The 19994-nt window shown below is 41.8% G+C and overlaps 1 protein-coding gene and 1 long non-coding RNA gene across 3 annotated transcripts; one reads left to right on the forward strand and one right to left on the reverse strand.

Annotated features, from left to right (window-relative positions):
* Positions 1 to 11120, forward strand: LOC144586970 (uncharacterized). Its single transcript, XR_013542080.1, has 3 exons — positions 1 to 143; positions 3867 to 6814; positions 10897 to 11120. It is a non-coding gene; the product is annotated as an uncharacterized LOC144586970 (long non-coding RNA).
* A 1104-nt stretch (positions 11121 to 12224) lies between these two features.
* On the reverse strand, positions 12225 to 19994 carry LOC110084179 (cryptic protein). Of its 2 annotated transcripts, none has more exons than XM_020803293.3 (6): positions 19631 to 19991; positions 18945 to 18994; positions 18665 to 18844; positions 15994 to 16108; positions 15791 to 15897; positions 12225 to 13073 (listed from the first exon to the last, which is right to left on the reverse strand). In XM_020803293.3, exons 1-6 carry the CDS (start codon positions 19651 to 19653, stop codon positions 12940 to 12942), a joined length of 609 nt encoding a protein of 202 aa, XP_020658952.3. In that variant the 5' UTR covers positions 19654 to 19991; the 3' UTR covers positions 12225 to 12939. The 2 variants fall into 2 exon arrangements, 1 of the variants encoding a protein (XP_020658952.3); XR_013542079.1 differs by having other exon boundaries at positions 12945 to 13073; positions 15708 to 15897; positions 19631 to 19994.

Here is a 19994-nt window from a genome sequence, read left to right on the forward strand (position 1 = left end):
ACACACACATTCATTCTTCCTTCCTCTCTAGATGTATATCTCAGCATGATCCTTGAAGATTGCTGTTTACTCGCTTCAAAGAAAGAGGAAGAGGACAGCATATAGGAAGACACAAAGATTTGTATGAGATCCCAGGACTGCAGGTTGTACAACGTTTTCTAAATAATCTGGCCAATGAATTCTTTATTTCATTCAAATAATGAGATCAGTGTATCCGTCTGATAATGTTAGACAAGAAAAAAACAAAAAAAATGTTGTGGCACCTTAAAAACTAACTGCCATGTTTTGATGAGTTTCTGCGGATCAAGTCTACTTCTACAGACATAAGAGTGAAACTATAAAAATGGTGACAGATGACCAAATGCTCAGTTATTACTTTAACTCAGTTTTTCCCCAAAGACAGTCCATGACCCTCCAGGAAAATGTGAAATACAAGTGGAGGGGCCAGGATTGCAGCTTGAGACTGGTAAAAAAATAGTCAAATAATAAAATGGTGCCTCGACGTACGACCATAATCCGTTCCAGAAGATGGAACATAATTTGAAATGGTCATAAGTCAATGGGAAGGTGATTAATCTGTTCCACTCCCCAAAAAATACCCCCCCCCAAATATAAATAAAACACTGCAAGCCACATAGGGCTGAAAACAACCACCACCCAAAATTAAACAGAGCAAGCCCCATGCTGGGACTGAAAAAAACCCCCATCATAGTAACATGCCCCCCCAGCTCAAACCCACCCAGAACAGTTTTTAAAATGTAAAAAACAGTACCTTAACTTACCAGGCAGTCCAAACCCTCCTCCAATGGCACTCACTCCCCGGCTGCAGCTGAGGTGGCAGCAGCGGGGCTGGTCATGGTGGAGGGCGAGGCTGGGGCGAGCAGCCGGAGGTCCCAGCCAGGAGGAGCCTCTCCTTCCAGCAGGGCATGGGCATGACGGCGGCCCGGCTTTGGCGGCTGCTCGTCGGGACTCCTCGCTGCCCTCTGTGGGGCCGCTGCTGCTGCTGGCTCCTGGTCCTCGGCACAGGGGCTGAGGGGGTCCTAATCCCAAAGGAAGGGTCCTCCCACACTGCCGCCGCCTCCTGCCCCTGGGATAAGGGCCCCGTCCAACCCCATGCTGAGGACTGGGAACCAGTAGCAGCAGGGACAGCAGAGCATGCTTATTAGAGATGGCGGTATTAATATTCATATACAAATATCCCCCCACAGGTGCAGATGGTGGTCCGGCCCCCTGGGGCCAGACCGATCACTCACGATTTATCACTGCTGTGAACTCCGCAGTCCCTTCCTATCGCTCTGTTGGTTGCAGTGGATTAACCACTCCTGGCAGAAGGCAAGATGATGGGCCTCTCTGCCAGGTTGAAGAGTGGCTAATCTATCGTGAGCAATGGAGAGATAGGAAGGAACCGAGGAGCTTGCCGCAGTGGCAGAATTGTGAGTGGTCGGTCTGGCCCCAGGGGGCCGGACCCTCGTTATCTGCACCTGAAAATGGGCATATTTGTATATGAATACAAATACCCCCATCTCTAGTGCTTATTAAGGGCTGCTTTTCATACTTGGAAGTGGTAACAAGTGGGGTTCCAGAAGGCTCAGTTTTGGTCTTAGTGCTATTCAACATTTTTGCTAATGACTTGGATGAGAGGGTACAGGGAATGCTTTTCAAACTTGTGGATGATACATAACCAATACTCTGGAAGACAGAAACAAAATTCAAACAGATCTTGATAGGCTTGAACACTGGGCAGAAACAACAGGATGAGATTTAGCAGGGATTAGTGCAAAGTTCTACACCAAGGGAAAAAACTATTTACAAAATGGGGGATACTTGGCCCGGTAACACTACATGTGAGAAGAATCTTGGAATTGTTGTAGATCTGAAGCTAAATATGAGCCAACGCTGTGATGCGGCTGCAAGCAAAAAAAGACAAATTCTATTTTAGGCTGCATTAACAGAAATATAGTCCCCAAATCCTGTGAGGTACTAGTTCCCTTCTACTCAACACTCGTTAGGCCTTATCTAGAGTATCATTTCCAGTTCTGGACACCACACTTTAAGAAGGATGCTAACAAATTGGAACCAGTTCAGAGGAGGGCAACAAGGATGATCATGTGGCTGGAAACCCAGCATTATGAGGAAAGACTAAAAGAACTGGGCCTTGAGAAAAGAAGACTGAGGAGAGATATGACAGCACTGCTCAAATATTTGAAAGATTGTCATACAGATGAGGGGTAGGATCTGTTCTCAATCATCCCAGAGTGCATGACACGTAATAATGGGCTCATGTTACAGGAAGCGTGATTTTGGTTGAATACCAGGAAAATATTCTCAATTGTTAGAGCAGTACGACAATGGAACCAATTATTTTGGGGGGTTGGTGAGCGCTTCAATGCTCTCCAAGAACTCCAAGGCATTTATGAGAAACTTAGACAATCATTTGTCAGAGATACTTTAAATCAAGGTCCTTGCATTGAACAGAGATTGGACTTGATGGCCTTATAGGCCTCTTCCAAACCCATTATTCAGTTATTCTATGGATTTAGAATTTCCGCGATATGTATACGTTATGAAAAAATTTGGAAACCTTCCCTCATGCAAGTGCCATGCAACTCTAAACAGCTCAATGTTTTTTTTTACAGTGAATCATAAAAGGAGAGCCAGGGATTAGCAGTGGGCAGGATCAAAGGAAAGGGAGCTATGGGCTATAACATCAGATTGAGGGATTTTTGCGGACATTGGCAATGAAACAATCTGAGGTCTGTGTGATCACCTAATCCGAGCAGAAGCATACAATTGGCTATAAATCAAGCCTCAGCTAAATTGCATGTAGTTGCAGCCTGACCGAATCAGCCTCTGAATGTTAAATCAGCACTTGTAAAATGTCTCTGATTGCCATTAACAACAGGGTTAGAGCAGGTGAAAGTCAGATGACAACAGCCAGGTAACATTATATTACTAGAAAGATTAACAGAGATCCACAGAGATAGAGCCAATCTAATTTCCTTTGAGAGTTCCATAGCCAGGATTCTGCTACTGAGAAAACCATCTTGTGTACTAATTCTGGACTGCAAGTGATCCACAAGGCAGGCCCTGTAGAAAGAGTGCCTTTGAAAATCACTGATATAGGCAATTTTCCAAGGAGTTTTCTCCCCCCACAGCTTGGCATTAAATTACGTATGGAAATAAGATGTTTGCTTCTGAGACACCAAAGAGAAGAAGCCTATATAGGTGGCATCTGCCTTGCTTTCATCTAGTTTGGATCTCCCTTCAAAGGTTATTCAGAAATGTTGACTAGTATCCAAAGTGGCAGTGAGTGCATTGACTGAGGCCTGTTATATGGAGCATGTGGCTGACCCTTAGAATATGGGTAGAACATTGGCTGCTGGCCCATTTCCAGGCATAGTTTAATGTGCAGGTTGCAACTTCAAATAACCACCATTATTGATGCCAGAAACAGGGCCACTAAGTTTTCAAGAGAATAGCTTTGGGCATTCATAGCTAAAGCCTAAGAAAAATTATGCTTTAACACATTTAGGAGATCTGTCGAAGTATTTAATAGAAACTTAAATTTAACAGGCATTGTTGTATTTTAATTCATGTTAGAATAAAAGTGCATTCTTTCTGATGTTTGCCTTTCATAATCTCACAGTGCTTTTAAATAGACTTTGCTGTTTGCACTGAATGACTACGAGCTTCCACCACTGCCACCTACTGGCAGCTTCTGCTTGCGCCAGTTAGAGGTGTACAGATCTCTGTTTGTACCAGAGGCTAGTGAGCTCAAATTATTGCGTATGAGAGAATCTGTGGACTCATCTGTACAAACTTCAGCTCTCTGTCTTTCTCCTCCCACCTCACAATTCTGAGCACAGAAGATGTGGTATGGGCAAATTCAATGTATCAGAAAGGAAAGGGAGCTGATGCAGCCTGAAGATGGGGTTCTGAGAGCTGAATCCTAAGTGGGAGAATACCCTCATGGAATGACCCTCATCCTCTTCATCTGTAAGCACTCCCGGACCTCTCCTATAGATGAATTCTCAACCCCATTGCTGGCTCCACAGCCAGGTGCTTCATATCACTGAGCTATCTAGCCAGCTCTGCCTATAGAAAATCCACTGTTACTGTGAACGGATAGTTTAAAGTGAAATGCACCTGTATAATAGCAACAATAGCACCTGCTCATAACTAGAGATGGGCACAAAATGGAAAACTCATGTTTCGTGGCTAACCAGTGGGGATTCTGTGTTTTTGCTAGAACGGATTATATACAGTAACTACTTCGATATTACCTGATATCACCTTAATTTTGATTTTTTTTTTTAAATTGTAGAACCATAGAATAATAAAGTTGGAAGGCACCTCAAGATTCACGGAGTCTAATGTCCTGCCACACAGGAAACCCACAGACAAATATCCCTGACAGATGAGGCTGCTTAAAATTCTCCAGTGAAGGGAGGTCCACCACCTTCCAAGGTACTTCATTCCACTCTCAAACAGGTCTCCCTGTCAGGAAATCCTAGCTACTCTATAGTCAACATCTCCTTTCTTGCAATTGAATCCATCACTTCAGGTCCTAGCCAGCCCTCTAAATATTTCAAATTTATTATCATTTAGCATCCCAGACTTCTCCAGGCTAAACAGATCCATTCTTCATGGGGCTTGGTTTCTGTACTTTTTATCATCCCAGCTGCCTTTCCCTAGGCTTGTTCAAGCCTGCCCAGGTCATTTACAGCAAACCTGTTTATCTTTTCGAAAAAGAAGATGTGATGAATAACAGATCTTCAGTACCAATGATTTCCAAACTCTGGATATCTTGGAGAGTCCTTTAAAGCATACCTGAAGTATTTCATTGGTTAAACAGGTCACTCAGGGTTTGTTTGTTTGTTTGTTTTTTGCAAACAGTTGGGCCAAGCAGTGAGCACATAATTTCCTCCTCATATCTTTTTTTAACAGTGACTGGAGAAAAGCTGGGAATCTGAGCCAGCTAATAGTCCAAACAGGCACCATATGATATGCCTAGAATCTGGGTAAAAACTACCTGACCCTAACATAAGCATGTGTCTCGGTCGCCTCCTGTGGTACCCATAAACAGATGGCAGTAGTGCTTCTAGCAAGAACAGCACAGAGCTGCCTTCAGCTGGTTGTAGGTACAGTGGGGTCTTGACTTGAGAACTTAATCCGTATTGGAAGGCGGTTCTCAAGTCAAAAAGTTCTCAGGTCAAATCTGCATTTCCCATAGGAATGCATTGAGAACCATTTGATCCGTATCTGCTCTTTTCCGTCCATAGAAACTAATGGGAAGCTGCTATTCTGCCTTCGACCACTAGAGGGGGATATTTTGTTTCTTTTTTTCTTAGGTCAAGAAAGGTTCAGGGAAGGCAGGGAAAATACAGTCCAGGCAGTACAGTACCAGGCAGTCTGAAGACTGTCTTCCAATCCACTCTCTAAACACTGGGAGGAGTGAGAAAGCAGACAGGCACCCTTTTCACTGGCCAACAGTTAAGTGAAAGTTCAAATTTTGCACTTTCCCTGCCTCCCACATGGTTTTTTTCAGTTCTTAACTCAAATCTAAGTACTTAAATCAAGTCAATATTTTCCTATGAGAGTTTTAATGAGAGTGGTTCTTAAGTCAAAATGTTCTTAACTCAAGCCGTTCTTAAGTCAAGACCCCACTGTAATTCCTTTTAAGGAATTACCTACAACTTCCTTTCAGAAGGGCCCTTGGAAGCCCTTGACAATCAAAACACAGCTTCAGGAGAATACACTTGTGGTGTGTTATAAAAAAAACTCAAGTTGCTGTTAAAAACAGTTAGGACCTAAAGGAAATTGGGAAGGCAAAAACAATGGTGGTAAAAACCAGCGAGCAGACAAGCTCTCATGAAGAGTTCAAATAACAGTCATGAAAGAAACAGTGTAAATTCTTGCGGCCATGCTGGAAGTAGTATGGATGGTAGAATAAGTTCAGCTATGAGGATAATAATGTGGCCTTCTGTACTATTTTTAAGATAAATCTAATGTCAGTCCAAACTCAAGTAGATCAACTGATAGTATGAACATTTTTGTAAAACAACATAAATTCCACTGCTTTCAATGGGTGGCCTCTGTTTCGGACTACCAAGGGATTTAGCTTTCAATTCTCACATTGCTTTCCAAGCTTTTCAATGCTCATTGAAACATCAAATTGTGAATTGAGAAAACCTTTGTCAGGATACATCCCATGATACCCTTGCAGTGCTGAACAACATCTTATCCAATTTGGTTATAATTGCTATTGTCACTATTGTGCATTATTTTTCAGACTGTGGTGCTTCAGTGATTTGCATTTAAGCCATCTTACTTTCACACAAAAAATACAGCAGTGATTACATGACGTACAGCTGCAAGCGAGCATCGCCAGAAATGGTTCATGAACTGGATAAAGTACAGAATATGGAAACAGTGCAGCCAATGGCCTGCATGGATCAGCAGGGGTTAAGCCCTTTGCTGGTGTGCACCACATGCGATAGACTCTCTCCTGAGTGATGCTATGCCTCTATTATATAGCTCCATAACAGCCATCTGAGAATGGAAATGGTTTGAAAGATTGATGACAGGATTGCTGCATACGGGAGGCAGGCCTCGTGACTTATCATTTGTTTTAACTTTGGAGAAACTGGTGAGGAGTGAAACAGCTAATTGTTAAGGGAGCTCGAGAAATAATTTTCTTTGACGTCCTCCTCCTTCCTGCTACACGATTCTATCCCTTTGCTACAGAGCTGAATTACGCAGCATAGCTTTGTAGCAAAGAAGCATTAACGAATATGTGGCGGCAGAGACTCAGGTAGGTAGGACCCCTCTTCCTTATTGAAAAGGCTGCCACAGATGTCAGTGTTTGTTCTTAACAGCTCTCTCTCTCAAGCATTTGCAATTTGCTTTCTTAGAAGGCCTGATTCGGCCAAAATGGCAGAAGGCCCTTTCTTTTATCTGCCCTCCTGAACAGCTGGAGACAGATAAGAGTGGAGACACTCTGACCTAGCCAGAGTCTGCCAGAATTCCTTTAGGCTTGCAGCAGACACACATACCAAGACATACTTATATTTTTGGAGAGTCAGTGTGGTTTTCTTCACCTTGGTGCAACTCCTGTGCAACATACTCTCTCTCTCTCTCTCTCTCTCTCACACACACACACACACACACACACACACACAGAGTAGCTCAAGTGCAGGAGCTCTTTGCTTCTTACACCAGAAAAAGAGATAATTTTTACATGAGCAGAGGTATTCTTTGTCTATGAACTTTTGTATAATGACTGCTTAAATGTTTGCAATCAGAATATTTGTTTTCCTTTCTGTATACTAACCCACGATTAGTTTGTCATTTAAAGATATACCCACAGCTTCTAGACATACATATATTCTTGCATTACTCCATTTTTTGAGTTTGTACATTAAAAATATAGCAAAGTATTAATCACCTCACAAGAACAAGAACGTTTTAGTATAAAAATCTTCTATGGTCTAAAAAACTACCCAAGGGAGATTGCTGGGCTAAAAAAGCATGTGTGTATAACCTTTTGAATTTATGCTGAAAATAAACGGCTGGGTTTTCCTGACCATGTATATGGTTCCATCTCTATGGACTGTGTTATGGAGCATCATGAGTAATTTACTCCCGTCTGTTAGGAGAACAGTGTGGGCTGGATGGAAAAAGTTTGGAAGCAGGATGGAAGTAGAATCTTTTTGTGCTCACCCTTTTGCAAGTCGCCCGCCTGTCTCTGGGTCCAAGACCTGTAAAACTGAGGTTTAGCGTCTTGCCATGTCTTGCGCACTACTTTGCTCTCTCAGCTCAGAAATATACCAATGGTCATTTGGTAAAATGAAAGGTGTAACAGAATTTGGGGAGGAGTGGGGCGGGGGATAATAGTATATTTAAATGTGCTCATGAAACTGAAGAAATGAAAAGGTATTGGGGGGGGGAAGCCTTGATCATGGAGCCCCTGAAGTTGTGGCAGCAGAGGTGGCTCATTGACCCATGAGGGGAGGGGGCCTCATCCTGAAACGTCTGCACTTGTACATTTTAATGCATCCATAGCCCATTCCTTTGGCCCCCGTAGCTTTTTCATTGTTCCAAACAGTGTATTTCTGAGAGAATGGGTGAAGTAACATGTGCAGACACAAGATGCCTGTGAGGGAGCTTCTCCCGGGGGGAGAAGACTATGAAACCCACCAGCAAAAGTGTCCAGGTGGTCCTTTCCTGCCTCCCAGAACCAGACGAATCTCCCGGCTCGGCTGTTGAGTGGTCAGCTGAAGGGAGAGGTGGGGAAGCGCCAATGGGACTATGACTGTGGCTGGTGTGATGCCACCGCCACCAGGTGTGTGTGTGCGTGCGCTGAGGAGCCCAGAAAGTGGACGTGGCTGGTTCTGGGTGGGGAGGAAGGACCTCTGGGACACCTGTGCTGGTGGGCTTCATATTTGCCTCCCAGGGGAGACAAATTTGAAACTCCCATGTCTAGTGAAGAATTTTCACCACAGTGAAGGCTTGTCATTGGAAGAGCGAGCACTTGTCCTTCGCACATACCCTTAAGTTATCATAGTATGTGCAACATCATAACTGTGTGGAAGCAACTCTAAACGCAAATTACTTTTTGTTACTTAAACGGTTCTGTTTTCTTCATATTGATGTATGTGAGTGGAATCCGCAAACAATATGTTAGAGCAAATAATAATTACATGCTGTTAAGTCAATTCTGTTTTATGGTGACCCTTGCCAGGGTACAAGACAGTTGTAAGTGGCTTACCATTCTTTCTTCTGCTGGTGCGCTAGGATTGTGTTGTTTGCCCAAGACTACCCAGGCTGGCTCTTCTCCCAGGAAGTACAGACAGGAACTGAACCCCCAACCCTGCCTCCACAGCCAGGTGCTCCCAATTGACTAACTATCCCACAAACACAGGCACCTTAGTCCTAGCACAAGAAGCTCTTTGTTTAATCTAGAGGTTTGTTCGTTTTAGTCTGAGCCTGTATACTGTTAAAACGATAGTACTCTCGACTCCATGGCTGTGTTACAATACTAAAATCCACAACATATATTATATTCTCTAGTCATGTTTATGTCTGGGCCCAATCATAAAACATTTTCCAGCTTTCTTTGATTGTTGTGTGTGTGTGTCTGTGTGTGTGTGTTATATAATACATAATTAAAAAATATATAGTACTCTCCTAGCAGCATTTATTTAACATGTTAGCAGCTGCATAATTTTCAGTCTTTATAGTCTCCAGCATTTTTCTTGGACAATGTGCATGTTTACATATGAATGTCTCTAGAGCAAAGCATTTTGTTTTTTTGGAGTAGACCTCCCATAAATATAAAAAGTAACAGGTTAACAAGTCAATCTTATGTAAATTTATGTGGAGGCAGGTCCAGTGGGGCTTACGTTTAAATGCATAGCATCGTAGCCTCAGTTTGTATCGGACTGTGCTTTTAGAATGAAAGGATACTCTTGAACCACAGGAATCTGGTCGCACTGTTTGCAAAACTAAGCACACAACAGGTTACACATCCAGTTGTGCAAAGGACAGCTTAACAAGGAGAACCACTGCACAACTGTTCTATGCATGCAGTTCTTCTCAACCAGATCTTGGAAGTACACGTTGAGTGCCCATAAAAGAAAACGTTCACACAGCAGAAATGCAACCCCAAGGAATACCATGCAGACTATGTACAATGAATAAGAAACACTAATTGTGTTGTAAACTGGGATTGAGAAAATGATGAAAAGGGCTCAAAAGATAATCACTTCTATATGCTCTTGTTGTTACTGCAACTCCTAGCCTCCACATATCAGCTCCATCATCACCAGCCAAGACCCCTGGGCTCCTGCTGAGGGGAGTCTAGGGACATGACATAGGAGCCAAAGTGTCTGCTTCTCCATAAACAAGCAGCACACAGGATGTACCAACTTTTTCCTCCAACCAGTGTAAGTAGTCTAATCTGACCAATTTCCAGAGGGGAAAAAAAAGATTATATCAATGGGTCTGGCGACAATCCCAGGGAAAACAGTGGCTATTTTGAGGTGGATTGCAAACAAGAAAATTCCATGGCAGATCAGGCACAGATAGTGGGGACAGAAAGAGTTGTAATGCATGTTGCTGGGGCATGTGCAAACACCACATGTGCATCACAGGCCTTCATCAGATTTCAAGAAGATGCACTAAACAGTACATCACCAGAAAAAGAAGAAAATAGTTAATGAATTTAAGACCAAATGAGAGGATCAGCTTTTCGTATAGTGTCAGTGGCCACAAAACCAAATGGACCCCATAGTCTATCGTCTTGGGGAAAGTGTGTTTTGGAATAATATTTTTAAAATAGAATTTCACAATTTGGTGAATATTTTATGAAACCAGATTACAACAAAGGATGGTTGCTAGAAGGCTGTAAATGGATACTGGACGTGCTATAGGATGAGGCAGAATATTGTTCAAGAGTCATACTTTTTGAATCTTTATATTATCTTGATTATGTCTTAACCTCTTTTGCTTTCATTATCACTCAACCTATATTATCCATAAGAAAATCTTGCACTTCCGATATCCCAGTCCCCTGCATTACAGTAAATCTCTCAGGAGAAGTCTGGCAGTGTCCTCCTTCCTGGCTGCTGTCTTAATGCAACTCCTCCTTTGCTCTGTGTTATATTGGACAACTGTGGACCTCCATACACTGTTGGACTCACCCTTAATCAGCACAACCAAGGAATTATCAGAATTGCAGTCAAAGAACATTTGAAAGCCCTCTGTTGCCCATCCCTACTGTGTGACATTTCCTATTGTTTTCTATGTGAATCACTGGCCTGATTCGGCAATACATGCATTTTTCTGATGATTTCTTAGAAGAGGCCTAATTATTATTTCTTTTGCCACCATCAGGTTCAGTTAATGCACAGTGAAGTCTCTTTTCTCTCGCTCCTTTTTAAGAGAAGGCACTGTTCTCAGAAAAAAGAACTACCGTACGTGTTCCATGAAGATTAGTGTTGGGACAACATGGACAAAATGAAAAGAAAGCCCTTCAGGAGTATAGTCCTAGATGTGTGTGGTGTGTATTATTAATAGTACTTTTTACACATTTTATATTGTGGGTACTTCCTGTACTTCTGCTTTTGTAAATGGCTCTGAGAATTGGCTGAATGCTGCCATGAATGTTACAAATAAATATACAATGCATTAATACATGATAGATGGGCAATTGGTCTCTGCTTACCACAGGGCAAAAATCATATGGATCTTCTCATACAACCGATGCTCAGCGTTTGTGCTTATTGGCAGCTGATCCACACAAGTGATAGGCCATGTGCATATTTTTCTGGGATGTAAAAGAATGTCTGTTTGGATGTGGTTCGATCACACCTCAAAAAAAGTGACGCAACTTCACCCTCATGAAGGTTGAAGAATGTGTGAATTCAGGTAAGAACTGACCTGATCCATACAACGTATGTGGACTAATGCCCAGATCAGAACTCAGCCAGTGTTGTGTAGTGTTTAATTGTTGGACAGAGACTTGGGAGACCCATGTTCAAGTCTCCAATGACCCATGAAACCTATTGGGTGGGCTTGTCAGTCACTCCCTGTGTCTGACTTATCACTATAATCAGTATTCCACTTTCCATCCAAGGAGCTCAAGATGTCTAAAATGTTTTTTATCTTCACATCAAGCTTTAAGGGTAGGCTGAAATATGGTAACTATCCTAAGGTCACCTAGAGACTCATGACTGAATGGGGATTTCAACCTGGATCTCTCCAGTCCTAAGCCAACACTGGCTCTCACTGGTGGCCTACCTCACAGGCTTGTGTTGAAAAAGGGAAGTCAGCTGTGTCTCACTTGATTAAATGTAGGATAAAAATGTAACCAAATGGCAATAGCAACAAAATATCTATGAGCTTTTGCACTTCTGAAAGAGTCTGAGAGAATGTTTGGCCTCCAAGAAAATACCAAAATAAATTTTCAAATGGATACCTATGTCCTCTGATGAAACTTTTCCCACAAATTTTGAGGGGAAATTGTGACAAATTAAAGAATAATTCATCCATCTTTAGCCTGAACTAATTTGTAAGATGAGGTTTTGGTCAGTATAATCCCACTGACCAAAACTATTGACCAAATCAGTTCCAGAAACATTACAGATTTGGCAAGAGGTAACATCTGCAAAATGTAACTTGCTCTGATTCACCCCCAAAAAATCAAACAAACACTTACCATCTTTGAACGTGCACAATATTTTACTGTTTTCAGCAGTTAAATCACAGAATATATATATATATAGGACTGTCTTCCACTGGAAGAGTCAATACTTCAAACATAAAGGACTGCTCAAATCAGATTCAAACAGAAGTAACAAGAAATAGCATTTGTGCAATATAGTGCTTCTCTCCCCCCCCCCCCCGCCATTAGTAAGGTTTTTACTAGTACCCTTACCACTGGTTTAACGCTAGGACTAGCTACCTAGCAATTATTAAATTTGTGCTTCATAAGGAAATATTTTACCCTCAGCTCTGTCACCACCTCATCTTTTTGAGTATTCCAAGGGAACCAAGGGGCTGTGAACTGAAGCAACATACGATTTTAAAAAAGCAGCAGATTCTGTATGTCCTGCAAGTGATTAGAGTATTCTTGTCCCATGCTCTGGAAACAAAACAATTCTTTTCATCCATCATCTCTGCTTGCTTCATCCCTTGCTCTTTTTCTAACACACAGTGAGGCAATTAACGCTGCATGTACTGCAGTCACAGATTTAGGAGTCTAACACACAATATAAATTCCTGACACAGTCATGTCGAACAGGGAAATAAATAAGAGGCATATCCTTTGTCTTGAAGTTTCATCTTCCTGGTTTCTGAAGGTCCAAAGGACAAGTTTTATGGTAAGGCCAGTCATGGTAGACTGTATGACTCCAGGTCTGAATAAGGGAGAGTCTTTCATAGTTGATGGAAAGGCTTTGAGCAAAACAATACTAAGAAGGCAACTAGCAGGAGCATAAGAAAGCACATTGTTTGTTGTAATCCTGGACAATTGGAAGGCAAATGGATAAATTCTTCTTCCTTCCTTCCAGCTAAGAAAAGGGAAGAAAAGGTTGGGGGGGGGGGGAGAAAAGAGTTAGTTAACAAGGACATCCAAGATTTTGTAATTTCCTCTTAGCTTCTTTGCAAGTACTTAAGATAGAGGAATCATCAATAGAAGCCAACCCCAGATCCTATTCTCAGAAGAGAAGTGCAAATTGGGGCCATGGGGCATCCCTTTAGAGTCAAGGCATAGCCACTTATCAACTCTTGCAGGCATTAATCACAGCATAATCAAAAGTAAATATAAACTGCTGCTAAGGAAGTAGCCAACCCCCCTCCTTTCTTTTCTAAACCCTTTGTCCTAAGTGAAGAAAACCAAGAGGCAAACAAGATTTTAACACTTTGAAATGAAACAAATTTACTTACATTGTAACAGAATTTATGAGTGATCTATTCAGAATCACAGCACATTCTAATCTATTTACTGGAAATAAAGTTCTGCTGTTATTAGCTAGGGACACCTTTTATAATCAGAGGTGTCAGACAAATACGTCACAGCCTAGTTTTGCTGGAGGAGTTCCCTAGTCTATACCTAAAACAGACTGTAGTGGGTTTTGTTTGTTTGAAATACTTTTATCCCACTTTTTTTTTAAAAAAGGACCCAAGGCAGCTTACATCATTGAAAGACAACATTTAAAGCAAAAAATAGGAATACAAATATTAAAAAGGAACAAACAAACAAATATCAATATGAGAGGCAGTAAACACAAGTAATACTAAAGACCCCATCAGAGCAGTAATGCACAACAATCCTAAATATTTTGTGTTCATATTTAATATCCAGCAAGGTCTGATTCACAAGACCACTTTCAGGTGTGTGTGTTATCTGAACCAGTTCAATGTGTTTGCTTCCCTTGAACATATGCCATTTGCTGTCTCAGAGCAAAGGCTAGTGGTTGTGCTAAGTCCACACTGACTTTGTAACACAGCTCGGAAAATATGGTTTTTGGATTTACAACTACAAGAATCTCCCAGACAGAATGGCTAAAGGCTCGAAGATTCTGGGAGTGAATGTCTCAAAAATCTTCTTTTCCAAACTCCAGTTCATGCCACTGCACTTGTGCACCTAAATAGTCAATAGGATTCTGGCCCTAACTATGGACTTTGTCTAAAGCGTGCTATAGAGAGGTGCCTAGAGAGAGCTTTGGTACTTGATCTCTCCCTTGTTTTTTTTAAGAAACACAATACAGTTAAACCACAGAGGCCATGATACAGCACTGTACACCTGCTCTCATTTTCTCTTGCTCTTCCACTCCTATGCGCATGCATGCAGAAAAGTTCCTTATGAGACAGGGCTTGCCCTTTCCCTGTCCCACAAATGCCTGCCAGTGTGCCTGTGTGCACCAAGCTCATAGAATTCTGGCATTTGCACACCAGTTCTGGAAGGTACTGACTGGGAGGTGCAGTTCAAAACCATGAATCTGTATACACCTGTCAGTTGTTCTACAGCCAATAAAGCCTGAACTCCCACTAGGAGCTAAAATGACTTAAATACAGTGGTGCCTTGCTTTACGATTGCCCCGCATTATGATGAAACCTATTAACAATCTTTTTGGGATCACAATTGCGATTGCAAAACGATGGTCTGAATGGGGGAATTTCGCTTTGCGATGATCGATTCCCTGCTTAGGGAACCGATTCTTCGCAAAATGATGTTTTTCGAACAGCTGATAGGCGGTTTTAAAATGGCTACCGGGTGATTAAAATGGCTCCCCGCTGTGTTTAGGGATGGGTTCCTCGCTATACAGGCAGCGAAAATGGCCGCTGTATGGAGGATCTTCGCTGGATGGTGAGTTTTTACCCCATTGGAGTAAAAATTCAATGGGGTTTTTATTTTCGCTTTATGATGTTTTTGCTTAACAGCGATTTTCCTGGAACAGATTATCTTCGTTAAGCGAGGCACCACTCTACTAACGTTATAGTGTTTTGGCTGATGTGTTTCAAGTGAGTGAAAGAAATACTGAATATGATTGTGACATCAAATATCAAGCTACAAACAATCCTTACAGAAACATGGAAGTGAAGTAAAGACTATCCAGAATAGTCTTTAAGTATCAACACATAAAGAACATAGACAGTCAAGCTGGTCCAGACTTTTTGTCTTTGGAAATGGAAACAAGCCATTTTTGCCATCCCAATATACTTTACTAGTTGTTACCTGATACCCACATACCTATCAGTGATTAATTCAATCTGCAGCTTCCATTTTGGGACTGAGTTGAACAGACCTACAATAGCCAGTGGGGTCCAGTGGATAGAGTGATAGACTAGGACTATGTAGCCCAGTATTCAATGCTCCACTCAGGCATGGAAGATAATTGTGGGTTGGTAGTGGTAAAACTGGTCCTTAAATATCTTACATACTTTGATAACTCTGTTAGGGTTGCCATAGGTTAGATGTGTGCTGAGGAAACCTAACTAACTAACTAACTAACTAACTAACTAACTAACTAACTAACTAACTAACTAACTAACTCACACTCACACACACACACACACACACCCACCCTCATAACTACATTTTCTGGCCTAGCTTTTGTCTTTTCTCTTTCCTTCCTCATTCCCTGGTTTATGTGCCATCTAGTCTGATGAAGAGTTTGGAAACAACATGGAACCTTGCACACCTCTCTGAGATTTGAGTTGGTTCTCTCATGGATTTTCCTCCAAAATATAGGTGGTAATTTCTCTGCTTAGTGAAGTTCCTTACCACAATTTTGTATAGGCTGAGACAGGCAGTGGAAAACACCGAAACCACATCGACACAGCCGGCAGGCTTTCTGGATCCATTCACCGTGCTTGAATGGGCCACAGCCGCTGCGGGTGACAGACGAAAAGATACATAACCTTTTCCGTATCACATTCTCAAACTTCTAGCCACCCTATCCTTGAAACTCTGTTCTGCTTCCTTACCTTTTCCGTTCATCATATTCACAGTATCTGCCAATGAAGTGTTTGGGACATGCACAGAAGCTGCCCAGGATACAGGTCCCTCCATTTTGACAGCAGTGTCGGTTCAGAGTTCTACCTGAAAGTGAACATTTCACAGTTTACCAAGAAACAGGCCTCTTTGAACCTACTTTCTCACTTACTCCACCAAGTCTCCCTGGCTGCCAAACGTCTGACTTTATTGGCCTTAAGGGGACAATAAAATTAGCTGCCTGTTAGGAGTGTTTGTTCAGTTAAGCCCAGTTTGTTTGGAGAAGGATTAAAAACACACTGTTAGGGATTACTGAGTGGCCAAGCAGTAACCCCTGACATATTCTACTGAAGAAGTCCTTACATGTCCTGGCGTTTTAGCCTTGAACAGAGTCAGAGTTCACCCAACATACTAATAAATCAGCTTTTAAAAAGGTAGGATCACGTGGATATTTACCGCAACAATGTCTAGCAAAGTTTTGCCTTTTTTTTTTTTTTGCTACATGTACAATGGTGGCTGTACTTGGACAGTTCTTTTTCAGGCTACTCTTTGTTTACAGCTTAAGCAAACATCAGTTACTGAAATATATTTAATAAATGTATGCTCCTGTGATGATGATGGCCATTAGTCATACTGGCCCTGGATCATGGGATTTGTGATCTGGCATGACTAAGGAAGGCATGTGTTAAAAACTACAAAATCCCAGGAGAGATTAAGTGACAACCCAATTTCCAGATATAAGGAATATCAAATATTTTAGTAACTATTCTGTGAAGCATTCAAAGTGCTTACGATACTGGTTGGTGTAAAAGTGTAATAAACAAACATGCTACCAAAGAAAGCATAATAATGGTCATCTGTCAGCCTTCACCATATATATTTCCTTACATTATCCTTAGCGAAGTATTCCATATTTTTATCCTTGGAAGACAGGGTAATTTCTGATGTATGTTTAGAGTTCATGCTTAGCTTTTTAAAAACCAATCATGGAAATCTTCAGATTTTCCGTGGAAGCCATTTTATCTTGGCCCTGCCATGCCCAAAGACAAACAGTATTTGATGAAGACACAGAGAGATGGCCTTCTTAGTGGGTGCTGTGGACCCCAGATTGTGGAAATCCCTTCTGAAAGAGTCCCATTCCCTGCTTCTCATTTCACCAGGAGAAAATCATCTTATTATTTAAACAGGCCCCTGGCCATGAACTGGCTGTTGAGAAACTTATCATTTAATGGCATTTGTTCTCCTTTATCCCCCTTCAGCTGTGTTTAAAAATGTTTTAATATTGTAACTTATTGTCCATTACTTATATCTGATTTTACACATGTTGTAAGTTGCTTTGGGATAAAGATGGGCATTAAACAAATTATGGGCAATTTACCCCCCAAAATCACTGTAAGTCCACAAGTTGCCCAACCTGGGCAAGTATTCATGCATTAGAATCAGAATTATAGGAAGAGTTATCCTAGATAAAACCAAAGGCTTATCCAGCTCAGCGTTCTGCTCACACAGCTTCCAAGGGAAGCCAAGGGCATGAGTTCAACTGTACCCCCCATGCTGTCTTTCCCAGCAACTGGTAAGCAAAGATAGCATGCAACAGCACATTCCCTTCATATATGAAATTCACTCTTTGTACAATATTTCTGGAAAAAACCTGCAAATTAAAAGAATAAAAAGAACAGGCATGTCTATTTCACTGGTAGCATGTTTCCCAAAGACACACACACATCTGTAATGAATTTATATTTGTATCCCACTTTTCCTCTAAGGAACTGAAGATTTTCTTCATTTTATCCTCACAACAACACCCCTAAGAGGTAGAAAAAGTAACATTTAGTGACTGGCCTAATGTCACCCAGCTCTCTCTCTCTCTGTGTAGTGGAAGTACTCAATAAAAAGGGAAAAAAGCAAAGTGTGCTGCTTATATACTGCCCCATAGTGCTGTTTACATGTTAAGTATGTACTCAGGAGATCTGGGCTCATTTAGATCACCAATCAGTCATGAAACTCACTGAGTATGCTTGAACCAGTCACAGTCAATCAGCCTGATTTACCTCAGTGTTGACCTACCTACCAGGACTGTTAGACTGATAGATAATGTGGGGAGAAAGAAAACGGTGTACCTCACCTTGAGCTTATAGGATATAAATGTAACACACAAACCAAGACACAGCCGCTTATCACTGGCTCTTCTGAATGGGACATATGGAGGCTGGAGTCTAAAGTACCTGGAAGGCTTCTGGTAGGACTACAGTTCCCATCAGCCTCACTTAGCCTGGTGAGGGGTCATGGCAGTAGAGGGGGTTCACTAGTAACCCTAACCCTGCCAGAGAGGAATATGGAACCAGCAAACTGAGCAAGGGCTTGAAAATAAGCCTTCTTTACTTATGTCCAACATACCATTAATTTCATCACTCTGCATCAGCCTTTTGTCCCTACAGAACTAATATCCATTTGAAAGGCTCTGGAACTGCTTGGTAGTTAACATATTTGGAGGCTAATGTTTGCAATTTAGCCCTGTTAACACTGCAAAGCAGCAACAACAGCAAGGACAACAACAGACTGTATATGAGCCAAGAACTACCTAGAAATATATATAGAGAGGATTGATAATAATGAATACATTTCACAATACACAACAATGGAGTAAGTCATAAAATTACTTACTCTGTGTAAGACCTGTGAAGGGCACTACTGGCTTAAAGTTCATGTGCTTTCTGCTTTCATAGCTCTGGTTCATCGCTTTGAAAACATTTAATGTGGTGGTTTGGTCCTTTGGGTGGTGCTTTGGGGCTCTAGCATCATCATTCTCTCCTGTATGACCTCTTTCCATCTCTTTTTTGTAACCTTGTAGGTAAGAAATAGGGATAATTTTCCTTAAGTACACCTATTATACAGAACATTAACACCAACAAATGAAACTAAACAAAAGAAGGGAACTTCTCACCTTTCCCCAAAGGAACATCCTGCAAGGCCAGAATCAATGTAAAAATGAATCTAGGAAGGCAAAGAAAAATAAATAAATTTGTTCAGATACAGTATATAAAAAAGGCAAACATGCTCCACTGTGTAATTCTGGGCTTGACTACTTGGAAGTTAGTTCTGCTAGTGGTCGAAGAGACTTTCAGGTAAATTTAGCACCATGCAATTCATAAAAGAAAGAAAAAGACATGCTTACTACAGAGTAAATGCTATTTAATTCACTTGAGGCTTTCTTCTGAGTAAGTAAGCATGCTTAGGCTCACGCTGGAGAAAAGTCATGCAACTGAAAATACCAGCTACTCTTACTATCAAAATGAGACAGGATGATGCCCATCTAGAAGCCTGGTGTTGAAGCCTTCTCTTTCATACTACCTGTGTCTTAGACATTCCCTTCATATGTGTATTTGTAACTTATTTTTGTAAAAAAAAGTCAGCTTAAAGTGCCACTTCCTTTTACTGAAACTTTTAGATCGGAATATTTCATCCGAGTTGACCCTCTTATCTGAAACAACCTATCCCAATCCTGACAAATTCAGCATCCAGCCCCTTTCTTTTCCCCCTTGTTGAAAATAAGGCATTATTATGGGCACAGAACACGCCTGGCTGAATAGAGAAGTCAGCTGTATAGGACACACATCAACGGCGACTTACCTAGCATTCTGTCTCCAGCGCATTTTCCCACTGCGTTAGGATGGGGTTTTTAGAAAATGATTTCTCCCGGTCATGCAGTTTCCAACCGCGAGCTGCCCGGGTGTGTGTGTGTGTGTTTCTACGCAGTTGCCATCAGTTTCACCCTGGGGTCCACAGCAGTAGAAGAGAAAATGGTAACGGGTTTTTGGTACCTGTTCATTGATTGCAATGGGGGAGAGAACTTTCCCACTTCTCTCTAGCTTAGCGTAGCGTTGGGGAAAACCCAAGCCTGCTCTGGCCGGGGAGGCTTCCCTGAGGTGCGGACAGCCGGTTCTCCTCTCTCTGAGGGGGGGGGGTGGTTCTCCCTCCCCTCCCACTTCCCCCG

This window comes from Pogona vitticeps, chromosome 2, assembly GCF_051106095.1.
Source record: "Pogona vitticeps strain Pit_001003342236 chromosome 2, PviZW2.1, whole genome shotgun sequence".
Lineage (NCBI taxonomy): Eukaryota > Metazoa > Chordata > Lepidosauria > Squamata > Agamidae > Pogona > Pogona vitticeps.